Source organism: Anastrepha ludens, chromosome 5, assembly GCF_028408465.1.
Source record: "Anastrepha ludens isolate Willacy chromosome 5, idAnaLude1.1, whole genome shotgun sequence".
NCBI lineage: Eukaryota > Metazoa > Arthropoda > Insecta > Diptera > Tephritidae > Anastrepha > Anastrepha ludens.
The window spans coordinates 58,371,688-58,385,940 of record NC_071501.1 but is presented as its reverse complement, the minus strand read 5'-3'; the positions used below and the strand labels follow the sequence as shown (position 1 = coordinate 58,385,940).

Genomic DNA, 14,253 nt, shown 5'->3' with positions numbered 1-14,253 from the left:
GACCGGAAGGTAGCAATCTCTTCATCTATCATCTACCTCAGGAATTTACCGACACTGATCTCGCATCCACATTTTTACCATTCGGGAATGTGCTTTCTGCAAAAGTGTTCATCGACAAACAAACCAATCTGTCCAAATGTTTCGGTTTCGTCTCCTACGATAATCCCCATTCGGCGAACGCAGCCATTCAAGCAATGCATGGTTTCCAGATCGGCACCAAACGCTTAAAAGTGCAACTTAAGCGCTCAAAAGATGCAGCAAAGCCATATTGAACAGCCAATTAAGTCGCCCTCGATTATTTTGGTCGTCATTTGGATGAAGACAAGAAAAAAGATAGTAGCCCCTAAAAAGAAATAAACCAAAGGACCAATTTTCATAGTGAAAGTAAAAATACAAGTCAAAATGCTTATACAAGTAGCTAAATATACCTACATATGTATATATTTAAATGCATACATAAAAAGACCAAAGAAAAAGCTTAAATAAAACAAAAAAAACATGTAAAAACAGTTAGCTATTTAATGCATGGTAAACTTAAATCAAATTTGCTGAATTGATTAGGTATACTCGTAAAACCAAAATGGAAAACTAAATTTATACTTATAGTTCGTAAATTGTATTCAGTACAGGACAGATAAATGTTTTGAGCCATAATTGTAATTCAAAAAATGTATGTACCTTAAAAAGTAGTTTAGAGTATGATATCAGCAAAAAATTTTAAATTTTATTTTCTAATGAAATCTTTATAATTTTTACTAACACTATCTAAAATATGCAGTCACCAAACCAAAGTCAGAATGGATTTCAAGTTTAATATTCCTGCAAAAGGTGGCAATTATGATATATTTTTCCACTGCACCTAACCTCTTTTGAAGCTAATCGCAAGCGGCGAATAAACGAAGCAACTGATATAAAGATGCATATGTTGGTAGCGTTGGAAAAGAGCCGCCAAAAAGTATATTTGCCTGGAAGCACTTAAGAGTATTAGCTAAGACCGCATTCATGCAAGGAAACATTTGTTGCTTCAACTCGTTACTTGTGATGGCCATGCTCTGTCACCACCCTTTCTGTTCTCGTTATTCTCAATGTTGTTGTTGACTGTACTGACTAAAAACTAATAACTGCAAGGTGCGTAAATACGACGAGAACATCAAAAGAGAATTCGCAAAGATGAACCAACAAAAGTTTTCGCGTATGAACGCGGTGTAATGAAACTTGTCAAATAGCAGAAAAGAGAGAAGGCAGCATTGAAAACAATTAGGATTAACAGTTTTATGAGATGTTACCATACTCGCTAGCAGAGCCCAGAGATAGCGAGCAGACAAGTGACGAACTGAAGGCGCCTATTATATTATAGAACAGTTCTGTTGTATAGCGTCTCCCCTCCCAAATCAGCTGTTTTCCTGGGATAGATAATGTAAATAGATGGCTAAATCTAGCTAAAATTACAGTAATAAGAGTAAAAAAAGGGAGAGGCAAACAACTTTTAAGTTTTTACTTACAGATTTGTAAGCTTTAGAATGTGAAAACAATTTCCCATCGTTATCAGGAAACTATCATAGTATCGGAATTTTCGGAGCTGGGTTGAACGTTTCGCTATTAATGGTGATCAACATTTAGTGTGGTGTTATGGAAACCCTGGAAGGAAAGCCGACACGTCCTCTTATGCGCCTGTGTCGCTTTGTGCCGACAGCTCAAAATTTCCTCAGTTGCCTCACTCTTTTACGCCAATTTTCGTCATTTGCGCCAGTTAATCAACCCTGAACTTGGCTTCCACCGCGTTCATGACCACATTGGTTTTGGTTATCTAACCTTAAGTGTCTAATCGAAAAACCTTTCCACTAAGAATTATCGCTAATTTGTATTAGCATGTCACGGACACTCCAATCGTTGTATTTTAACATGTTTTATGGCGTGGCTTGGAAGCAAATTACTAGTTCAGCTCTGGTGGTGTTTTTCATTGTCTCGTCTATGATCATCTAACGGTATTCCTAAAAATTATATCTGCGTCCTACTAATTTATCAAACTACATTTTACTTACATGTTTACTTATTTCAATGAAGCGAGTGTTTTCTGAAATGGCTTCTAGTTTTCATAAGCTTCTATCATCGGATTGGTATATTTATGTGGCATTTGTAGAATGAATTCAGGATACGTTATATACATTATTATTATATGATCAGATCATATTTATCGAAGCAAAGAAATTTAAGTGTGACGAAGCAATGATTAGTAGTTTCTAGATACCGCTGGGAAAAAATTGTTTATGTAGGTACTAGGTACTCCGGCGTGCATCTTGAGCAAGAACATAAAACCGAATAAGGGTCTGATCTAGAGCTCATTATTATAATTTTTTATTGATAATGGTAATTTCTTTCTTTTCCTTGGATTGCATGATTTCATCTAGTACATTGATGTATTTTGTCTTCTCTATTATGCCTATTCGATTTCGAATTATAAGCGATCATATAAATTTCATTTCTTAAATAAATTTCAGCTTACAAACTTAACCTCATTCATGCTGTTTACAATGATTTTATATATGTACATCTCTTTGTTGTGCAGCATTGCATAGCTCTCCAAATCCTCCGATACCATTCCAATGAGGTATATTTCGCATCCAAGACATTTCTTTTCTCCACGTTTGCCACGTTTACCTTAAATTTTTTCTTCTAAAATAAGCTGCAGATGATATTTCGGATTTCTCATAATATGGCCGAGGTACGCTGATTATGTCTGTTTAATAGTTTTTAGAAGTTCTCGGTCTCTTCGTATTTTCTTTGTTCTCTTTTTCAGGCATTCAAGGTTGTTCTACTGGACAGAATAAATCAATTTTGCACAATTTATGCATGTGATTTAGAAATCACAATATTATAAAACTGTATACTACAATTTTTTAAAATTCTTATCACCGGAAATCAGCTGCACTTAATCTGATGGCATCCTTTTGTTCTTTTTTCCTACACCTCGGAAACGCGCCGTCTAGTTCTCAGCAATGCAATCCGAGATTTAAAAAAGTGTCACAGTACTAATTTGTTTTTGTTTTGTTTTGTTTTTGTTGTTTGTGGCCGCACAATTTTGTTCTAATAATATATGACAAGCAGAGGCACATGCCACTTAGCAGTACCTTAAACAATATCAGTACCTTAATATTGATTTTAGTTTTGTACAAGCGCAGAAAAAGGAGTATCAGCAGAAATAATATATAGGAACGCAATTTTTCATGGTTCCAAGCCACTAAGCAACCCCTCATTCATTGGAATAACGTTTTGAGAGTAAAAGAATTAAACAAAAGATTATTAGCCAGAAGCCTAAATGTCCGTAATTTTTAGTTCCTTATTTCACCTCACCTTAACTAGAATCCAACATCCAACTTGTATTCGTACATACAAATGAAAGCTAACTGCGGTCAAAGCGTGATTGCAGCCTACTTTAGGTGGTCCAAGGCAATTAGAGCACAAATACTAACTGCATTCATACATATTAACATGCTATTTAGGCACATACAAGAACATTTACTTTTTAAATTTAATGTTCAAGATCATTGCGCTAGGTGCATGATGAATAACATCATTTTGTTCAATCGCTAATAGTCATGAAGCTTTCGCACCAAATAAAGATCTAAGAGAATTGAATAGGGCACAATTTAAGCCATTGTAATTATACTTTACTTAGACATACGCGCACCCCAAAATCCGCCGCGCTTTATCACTTACATATATCAAGTTTACAAATTTTTAATTAAAGTAATATAATTTTAAGCAAACATACTTAGTAAATTCCTAGTGCTTTTTATTTCTCGTAGAACACCTCTAAATGATGTAAATTTAAATACATATACATTTACATACATACGTATGTATTTGTTACTATAAAAGTGTACTTACTGTTTATGTACTAAGTCGTCAAATCACTAAAATAATGTAGATAAGCATATACGAGTATATACATACACATGTATATGCTAAAATTTTTTAGGATTCTTTTTTTGGAAACCTGCAAAACAGAAAGTTATTTTTAGAAAATAATTTTAAAAAGTAATCAATGTATTATTGAATTTAATTAAAACAAATAAAGAAACTAGTAAACGCATTCGTGGGTAAAGAATTAAACCAGTAGCGTTTTATTATCTTGTAAGTTGAATATAAAAAGTCACGAAAAAAGCTTTTCCCGCTAATATTAAAACTTAAAAAATGGTATTTGCTGTTAGCACCTGGTAAAGTGCATTCACCGACTATTATTTAGAACTTGGGGCTTCTGTAAAATTCACCAACTCCCACGAACTTAAGCGCGTATTCTAGTGTAGAGGCATGAATTTGAGGTGTTTTTGTGGGTGCTATAAATAAAAAACGAAAAGTATTTTTATCATTTACCAGACATTTATTAATCTTGTAACAGTACATAAAACAAAAAATTAAAAACTGAAAATTTTGTAAGCTGTTGAAGTGGGGGGTCCGAAAAATATGGCGCACTAAACTTGTTATGATTGCAAGCTTTCTAATGATCTGAAATTTAGGTGGCATTCATACTAAGAAAAAGTGTAAAAAAAATGTTTGTTGCTAAATTATGGCTGTCCTACTTTTTCGGACGTTTCTGAATTTTTTAAAAACAGTAAAAAAATTGTACATATTTTGTTAAAATAATAGTTTGTACGATAGAGATATGTATTGGGAAGAGTCGTACCAAATTTCAAGTGAACCCGTTAAGTACAACTTGAGATATCATGTCAAACGCTTTGAAAAATTTAGCTTCGAGAAAGACGCGTTTAAAGTTTTCAGAAAAGACGGATTGGAACCGATGTCATGTCACCAAAAAGGCTATAACTCATAAAATAATAGAAATTCAAAAAAAATCCTCTTAAAAACATATTCTTAAATGTCTCAGTTTTGATAATTTGCAACAACAAAAATTTCAATTTTTTCAAAATTCTACTCTAGATCACGAGGGGTGCCTTTTATATCTCGGGATTAGAGAACAAAAACAAATTTTAATCATCGAAAATCACTTTATTGTTTTTCAAAATATTCTCCATGAAGATCTATACACTTTTGCATGCGTTTGAACCAATTGTCGAAGCACTTTTGCCACTCTGAATGAGGTACCTCCAAAACATGCATTCTGAATGCCGCAACCGCTTCTTCAGGTGTCGAAAACCGTTGACCTCTCAGTTTGTTTTTTACGTACGGGAATAAAAAGAAGTCATTCGGTGCCAAGTCAGGGCTATACGGCTGCTGACCCATTAATTCGATGTTTTGGGTGCTCAAAAATGCAGTTGTTTCAGCCGATGTGTGAGAGCTCGCATTGTCCTGGTGAAGAGTGATCCGTCTTTGGCGATTGGTTTTCCTAATTTCTTGGAAGACAACTGGCAAACAAATGGTTGTATAACACTCAGAGTTTACTGTTCTGCGTTGTTCTAGTGGTACGGTTGCGACATGTCCAGTTTTTCCGAAAAAACAGGCGACCATTTGCTTGGAAGTGCTTCTTGCGCGAACAACTTTTGTTGGATTTGGCTCATCTTGAAACACCCATACAGTCGACTGCTGTTTACTTTCGGGCTCATACGCGAAAATCCATGATTCATCACGTGTCTCGATGTCACAGACGTGTTTCGAAGACCCGCGATCGTATTTTTTGAGCATTTCCTTCGACCAATCGACACGAGCCTTTTTTGAGCGATTGACAAATTGTGTGGGATCCAACGCGAACAAATTTTTTTGACAGTCAAATGTTTATGCAGTATTGAATGTATGCTGGTCCCACTAATGCCTAAGATTGTCTCAATCTCACGATAGGTCACATGACGATCTTGCAATATTAGTTCACACACAGCATCAATGGTTTTCGGAATAACAAGTGATTTTGGACGACCTTCACGAAATTCGTCTTGGAGTGAACTACGACCACGATTGAATTCACCATACCATCGATAAACACTGGTCCTTGATGGAGCTTCATCGCCAAAAAATGAATTAAGTTCATCCATGCAATGTTGCTGAGTTAATCCACGTCGAAAGTTGTAAAAAGTAATCGCACGAAAATGTTCACGATTTAATTCCATTTTTGGACCGAGATGAATCTTTTAAGTTACTGTACTCGTAAACAACACAAATAGCGCTGGTATTTCAAAACGTTCTGAGTACGTAAAAGCCAAAAAATGTCAAACTTTGCGATACAGCTGTCAGTTGAGAGATTGCAACACCAGGGTTGCCAAATCCCGAAGTATAAAAGGCACCCCTCGTACCCCTAACATTTAGAATTTCATAAATAACCTGCAACTGCACATTTCGAAATTTTGAATATTGACACTAAAATACATACAGACGATTTACTATTTTTTGCGAAGGCGTTTTGCTTAAAAAAGGCTTTTAAAAATGTCTAATTAGATTCTACATATATACATATTTGTTTATGTATTCACATCAAATATTACATAACTGTTCAATATAACGGTTTTTCATTTCCAAAGATATTTTTTCTTGCGTTCTCGAACTTTGGACAGCTGTCAAGGACTTGGATTGTAGATACTGAAGAATTGCTCCCATTGAGAAGGAGTTGATGAGTAATATTCGTGTGGCCTAGTCGAAGGTTTACAATTCTCTCAAAGCCAAATCCTGCCATTCCACGGGAGTGGATTGAGATGAAGATGAAATAATAGAAAAAAATGGCAACGAAGTGTTGATTTTTTTCGTATATCACCAACAGAATGTTAGTTTTTGATAACCCCGGCTACGTCAGCAAATCAGCCGATTCCTTCAAAATAGCAGAGAGCCGGTTAACGGTCTTTTGTTGGCCACACCTTTGCATTCTGTACATGGTAAGTTACCATTGGTAACTTATTGTATCATCCTTGGTAATCTATTATCCATATTAATAAGTGTTTTGAAGATAGAGCCGGTAGTTAGTAAAAAGGTGTGTATTAGGAGTTATAGGGAGTATAACATTTATTTTATTTGTTGATTCTAATTCTTCTTCGGATAACTTTTCAGTGTTTCAGTATAATACTTTCCTCGGTGTTTTGCAGATCGAATTGGTATTTGGTTTAGTTTGTCTTTATTAGTTGTAGTAATTTAGTTCTGTTGATGTTTGATAAAAGTGAAATTTGGTTGAAGTTTGTGGTTTGGACATAATGAGTAATTGAGTCAAGTTGTTTGGCAGAAGTCCTCGAATAATTAATCAACTGTTGAAGGCGAATCATCCTTCGCGAAGACAATACGAACTCTTACACATCATGTGTGAGGATTTTTGGGCACTCAAAAAATCATCCCCCTTACAGCCCTGATTTCGCACCTAATGATTTCTTTTTGTTCCCGAACACCAAAACTAAAATGCGAGGTCAACGTTTTTAACGCTTGAAGATGCTGTTGGAACCTTTAAGCAGCTTTAAAACTTGGTTCAAATGAAGGATAACATTTTGAAAAAGTATTGTAAAAGGAGAAAATTTTGAGGAGCTTTTTCATGGCAGAAATACACCCGGAGGGAATCCATTGCCCGCCGAGGGGCGACCGCTACTTGAAAAACATCTTTTTTTGTAGTTTGGTGTTTAATATCCACAATGGCTTGCACACCCAGGTTATACCGAATGGAGAAATACATTCGGGGGAACTCAATAAGTTAAAAATATTTAGCCAAGAACACAGTTTATAATTCAGGATGTGAGTGAATTAAATCCACTAGCATTGTAAAAATTGATTTATTTATTTTACATAGTGTTTCCCAAAATTCTACAGCTCCTCATAAAAAATAACAAATATCTGTCCTTCGGAGTCGGCTTAAAACTGTAGGCCCCTCCATTTGAAGAGGAGCTCGGCCAAACACCCAAAAAGGGTGTAAGCGCCAATTGTATTTATACATATATATATATATATTATTAGAAAAAAGAGTATGTAATTGGAAAGGTTATCAAAAGTTAAAAGAAATCAGTAAAAACTAATTAAATATCTCCATATTTCAGTGTACAGACTGAAGTGAAAAGAATAATACCGAAAAATTTTACTTCAAACAGAAATGCTTTACGTGATTTGACCCACTGCTCTGTGTATTGTTTCGCTTAAGCGAAAAAAACTGGCTCAGGCCATAAAAGTGAAAACAAAAGAGCGAAGCTGTGAAAAGAAATTACTTGCCAATTTATGTTTTCACACCGGCAACGGAAAAGCTCCCGTGGCAGTGCAACCAACGCATGTAGGTATGTAACTGTGGTGCCTTCTCAAAAAATCAACTACGGTCACTGTGGCTGCTATACTCGTAACAAATCGAAAGAAAGAAAAATGCACAAAATAGCCCAACTCCGCTCTTGAAACCAGAAATTCAACATAAAAGCAACGAAGTGCTGCAACAATATTTGCAACTATTTGTGTTCACTACCATCAGTAGTTTCGCCAACAATAACACACCTTTGACACCTCAATGTAAAAACGCTAGAAAAATAAAAATCGTTGCCAACGCTAAAATTGGCATCAAGTTGAAGGATGTGAACGGCAGTAAGGGCAGGACAGAGAGGGCGTATAGCTTTGCCGTTTAAATATTTCATGTGTTGATAGGAAACATTGACGGCCACACTACTGCTGCGCCGCAATGTTTGTTATTATTGAGCCAGCAACCGCCTGATTTATGACTTTAAGGATAACTGCAAGTATTCATGATCTGCACAGCTGCAATACTCGTATCAACAATGTGGCGGATGAGGATGTTGGATGTTGAAAACAAAAATTGCACGACTAAAGAAGAGCCGAACGTTATAGCACTACATTTAAGTTAGGGTAAAGAAAAATCGAGTATACCTTCATTCGCGGATGTTGCACAGACACTTGGTTTGAGGTTAAAATTATAAGTAAATTAAATTTGCAGAAAATAGTCAAGTAACGGTTTCTACACTCGACTGCAAACAACTCACTTCCCAATTTGCGGTTATGCACAACGAATGCATTTTTTGTTTTGGCTTTTTTTAATTTAATTTTATGAATGCCAGCATTCTTGCAGAATGTGGTTGGGGGTTACTGAAGCATAAGAATTTGCATACAATTCTATATACATATAACTATGTGTGGGCACATGCAGGTGACAACCGATCACCAGGTTTTTATTAATTGCATTTTTAGATTAAGGGGGCAGATACCTGTCAAATTTCGAAAAACAAAATGTTTTTTTCATAAAATGTTAATATAATCCTTTAAGAATATGTCGAAAAATTTTTAGAACGTAAATGTAAGTATTTCTTATTTTATAGATCGTTAACCGTGACGACTATAAAGTTTGCGTTCGAGCGCTGGGCGAGAGGTATAGTTACATTGCCGACTTTAGACGCGTTTTTCTCAAAACTCTATTTCGAATTGGCGTACACGATAACTCGAAAAGTTATCGACCGATCTCCCTGAAATTTTGCACACATCTTTTTTATGATATTACATTCTATGTGAATTTAAAGTTTTCGAAAAATTTGCGAAAAAATCTGCGACCTTCCTGGAAGAATTGAGTGCACATACGCCATTTTAAATGATTAAAGTAAAAAAAAAAACATTTTTATATTAATTTAATGTATAAATAAACTGTATGCCAATTTGGAAAAAACTATATTGACTTCTTCATTTTAAATAATTTTAAATATTAATGAAAATCAGGGAAAATATGGCCGTTTACAGGTATCTGTCCCCTTAAAAGTAGTAGATTATGCACACCCTAATATTTGGACCTCTGTTATAGAATGTTTTTATTAGAAGGAAAGTAATTATTTTTTGACTTCAAAATTGAAATGTATGTTTAGTTGTCTTATATACTGGCATTAGGGCTTAGACATAGTTTTTAGCACAATCCTTTATAAAAGGGACTCTCATTACTGTGGCATTGAAAACAAGAGCTACTGAGTACAAAGGAGTATTTGAGAAGTATATCTCCTACCTCAGCCAACAAAATCAATACATTATAGATTTCTTATAACGCCTGTTAAAATCCAGTTCGAATCTGCCTTAAAAAGTAGTGATGAGTGATGGGAGAGATGGTGGATTTAGACGAAAGTACGATTTTTATTTGTTATTTATATTTTTTTTTTTTTTTAAAGGTGAACTTAAGTGTTGCTGACAACAATGTACGTAGAAGGCTACGGGAAGCTGGATAAGCAGCTTGCGAACTACGAAAAAAAAATACTCCTAACACCAAAATATAATTCAAAGCGTTTGGAATTCGGCGTAATATTTTATGGGCTGACGAGTCTAACATAGTTTTGTACGATCGTATGGGTTCACGGCAATATGCTATGCGTCCACCTGGTACCGAAAATATGCCACAATGCACTCTAAAAACCATTAAACATGGGGGCTCAAAAATAAAGGTATGGGGATATTTCTCAAATTATGGCACAGACCCCATGCACGAAATTGATGGCACAAGGAACACCAATATTTATGTGAACATAATGCAGAATGTTATGTAGCCGTATTGCAGAGAGGAACTATCAATAAAATTGGTCTACCAGCAGCAAAAGTATCCTAAACACACGCGTCGGAAGGGCAAACATTGATTTCGCGCAAATATTGGGTATGGTAATAAGTTTCCACCCTCGTAAAAGAGGTGTCGCTGCTGATACTATTTTTGGTTTCGGTCTTATAATAAGCTGGTAATTTGAAGGTGTATATGTGAGGTCTCGATCGCAGTGGTTAGCATTCGTTTGAAGCGTAAATATCCTTTTTTATCTGACGTCAAAAATGTCTACGTTTGTCCCGAAAAAAACAGCATTTGCATTAAGTCATGCTTCATTATTACCTTTTGAAGAAAAGTGCAGCTGAATCTTGGTGATTGATCAAGACGTACGTTATTCACGCTCCATCAAATACAACCTGTAAAGAGTGGTTTCGACGCCTCCAAAGTGCCAATTTCGACATGAGTGATAAAGATCGCGTAGGCGCACCGAAAAAATTCGAAGATACTCAACTACAACAACTATTTGATGAAGACACATGTTGAACCCTTGATGATATATCTAAAAAGTAAGATGTTGGATCGATTGTCGGTTCTGACTTTTGGATCATTAGTTATGACGAGATATTCAATATAGAAATGCCCTATAGCACGCAGACAATATCGCAGCAGCCATCACAGCACGAAACCTCGGAGAAAACGTAACCAAGTAATGATACGAAAAAAGTGGCTAGATTCACGTGGCCTTAAATTAGCGACAGAGAAAACGGAGCTAATACTTCTAAACAAGAATCACATCCCTTTAGAAGTTAGCATGCAAACTTGCTCAAGTACGCTAAACCCAAAAAAGGTGTAAAGTACCTAGGGCTCAATACTAACCTTCTGGGCCCAAATAAAGCACGCAGCAGAGAAAGCCGCTAAGGTGACATCCCTACTCAGTAGACTGATGGTAAACATAGGGGGTTCAACCCAAACGAAACGGGAAGTAATGATGGCAAGCTATTAGCATCGGTACAACGAACGGGTGCCCTGAGAGTTGTGTCCGCCTATCGCCCAATATTGGGGCCAGCTGTTCAAGAAATAATTGGGAACAAGAATGTTGAACGCTGGATAATGCAGTCGGTCACATAACCACTGAAAATGTATTCGACAAGATGCTAAGTGGCGAGGAAATGTGGGCGATCATCAGTAGTTTCGCGGAAAGAATTCTCCGCGTTTAAAAGCGGGACTTGGACGCAGGCACATAGGTATAATATAATGAAGAAGATCGAACGCCACTCTGAAATAATGCGAAAGGGAGATTTTCCAAACGAGGCTGAGATTTTAGTCCACGGACATACCATTGCCGCGACGGCAGCTTCAATGATGCATTAGGCCTTTGAAACCCCATCATCCGCAAAACAAAAAAATCGCATGTCGCGTGTGCACATTAAGGGTATGTTTACATGTATGAAACAAGTTTAAATGATTGGACTATTTATAGTGCCCAACGCAGGTGAAGACTCATACTAGAAAATATTTCAATGTGGAGGTAGTGTGCGCTACATAACAATTGAAAAATGATTTTGGCGCGATTTTATTGAAGACTTAGAGTCAAAAATGATTAGAGAATTATAAAAGTAAGTTAGAGAATGTCCAAAAATAAAAAGGTGATATATAATCGGGTTAAATTATATGGAGAACTAAAGGCACAATTGTCATATGTGTGCCTCTATGTACCGCGTGGAGAACGGCAGCCACCAAAACCTAACCAGACCTATGCTCCCGTCAATAATCAAACTGAGTGTTTTGCTACTAGAGTAGAATGGGGTAAGTTAGGTATGGGGGCACAATAGGTAGGTGGAGTTTTCGACGCACTGTTTTTGCAGAGGTCACTCGTCTTACGTGAATTGAATACGTGGTGGGGAACAACGTTCGCGACTGTCATTTCGGCCGTCACCATTGATTAGTCTGCCGTCGTTTAGTTTTTTGTGAGCTTTTCTCCGACATAGCATTTTTTTTATTCTACGGTGCGGTGCATTTAATGTATGTAAATATTTGTCAGGTGAGTTTTATTTTACGTAGAAAATAATGCTGAACACGAATAATGTGTTAGTTTTTTGATATTTTTGTTTTTAAAAAAAATATCGACACTAACATAAAACATGGGCTTGGGGGCACTATAGGTCAGCCGTCTGGGGGCATTATAGGTCACTACTTTTAATTGAATAAAATAAATTTTAATTGTTTTTGCAGCAAAATGGTGCGTAATTATGTGCGAAAAACGCCGAAACGAAGTGAAGAGGACGTAAAAAACGCAATCGCAGCAGTCCGAGATGGCGCTAGTGTTCGATCAGCCTCTAAACAATTTAAAATTCCGTTCGAAACATTACGTGCTCGCGTGATGAATTAAAGAAAAATTCCTAACTTTTATAACATGTGCAGTGTTCATACTCTATAAATAAAAGTTAAAACGTTAATTTCCAAGCCATGTACATTGTTCTTTTCCCCTCACATATAGTGACCTATCGTGCCCCCCGATTTTGAAAATATCGAAAAAAAGTACCTTTGTCTTATTGAATGCAGCTTCCAAAATATTTAGCCAAACATAAGTCAGTATAACCAAAATGTTAGCAGATAAATAACCTTTCAAAATCTTGCTTATTTTTCAAAATCAATGCAAAAACACCGTAGCAAGAGCTCTCCAAAAAAAAATGACCTATCTTACCCCATTCTACTCTACTTATATTTGCTAGGAGAAAATTACCGTTCAATCATCACTGCGTTGAGTTCTCGAGAGCTTCCCCCTTTGTTAAAGTAATTTTAAGTATGTTGCTTGTGTTTTTGATTTCACCATAGGAGTCGTACGAAAATAATTTTTGCTTCCATTTCTCCTGCATTTATAAGTCTCTATGAGAATTACACATGCATGTGCAATACATATATGTACATATGTATTTTATGATTGAAGCCATTAAGCCATAGGTTCTCAGTTCTTCAAGGTGGAATAGACTCACATGTTATCGTTCCAATTACCAAGTCCAATTGTATTCTGGCACCATTGTTGTTACCAGCTTTTGCAAATTCACCGTTTCATTGTTGGGAGTTTAACTTTGTTGTTGCTGTAGGTCAAATTAAATACCTGTCCAGACTAATCCATTCCTTATACTGTGGCAACCTACTGACTACATTTTATTATGTCCGTTCAACGTGAGTATTTTTTGCAATTGCATGCGGACCATAAGGAGCTTAGTGCTGCCCCATGTGTGGAAGTTTAAAATGGAGGTACTGATTTTTGTTCTGTGCAATGAATGTTATACGAATGCTTTTACTTACATATGTATATATGCAGGTATATATTTGTTTTTCCAGTTTCGTAATTACTTAAATAAATTAAGAAGGAAAAGCTTAAATATGAGGTATGAAACTAATTTTAGTCAGCCCCTTCGAAGTTACATACGAGTATGTTAGGGTACAGGTGAATCATTACATCCCTTCATATTATGCATAAATATGTATGTATAAGTGTGTTTCGCTCATATAATCCGACAAACCAAAATGCCGCGAAAAAACTGATTCAAAGTTTTCAATTTACTATGTGTTCCTAAGTATCAAAAAGTAAGGACATATTTTCATTGATATCATTATAAATTTTGTACCTAACACAAAGAAGAACTTGTGGTCATTTCTGCATACTTATCTAAAAAAAATTTTTACTTTCATTACAACACTCTGGCAACAAACATCCGTCATTCGTAAAGGGTTTGTGATTTTTTAAGAGCTACAGGAACGTTTTTCAAAAAACACACGTAAAATTCAGAAAAATGCATGAAATTTGTATTTAAATCGATAGTACAGTCCATATA

The 14,253-nt window shown here is 35.9% G+C and overlaps 1 protein-coding gene across 6 annotated transcripts in view; it reads left to right on the top strand.

The window, feature by feature from the left end:
• LOC128865151 (CUGBP Elav-like family member 1) overlaps nt 1-4,095 on the top strand; it is a 117,073-nt gene extending 112,978 nt beyond the window's left edge. For all 6 annotated transcript variants that reach the window (XM_054105203.1, XM_054105206.1, XM_054105209.1 and 3 more), the window contains one exon: nt 1-4,095. In XM_054105203.1, coding sequence (XP_053961178.1) covers nt 1-272 — 272 coding nt within the window. In that variant the 3' untranslated portion in view covers nt 273-4,095.
• The last annotated feature ends 10,158 nt before the right edge of the window (nt 4,096-14,253 follow it).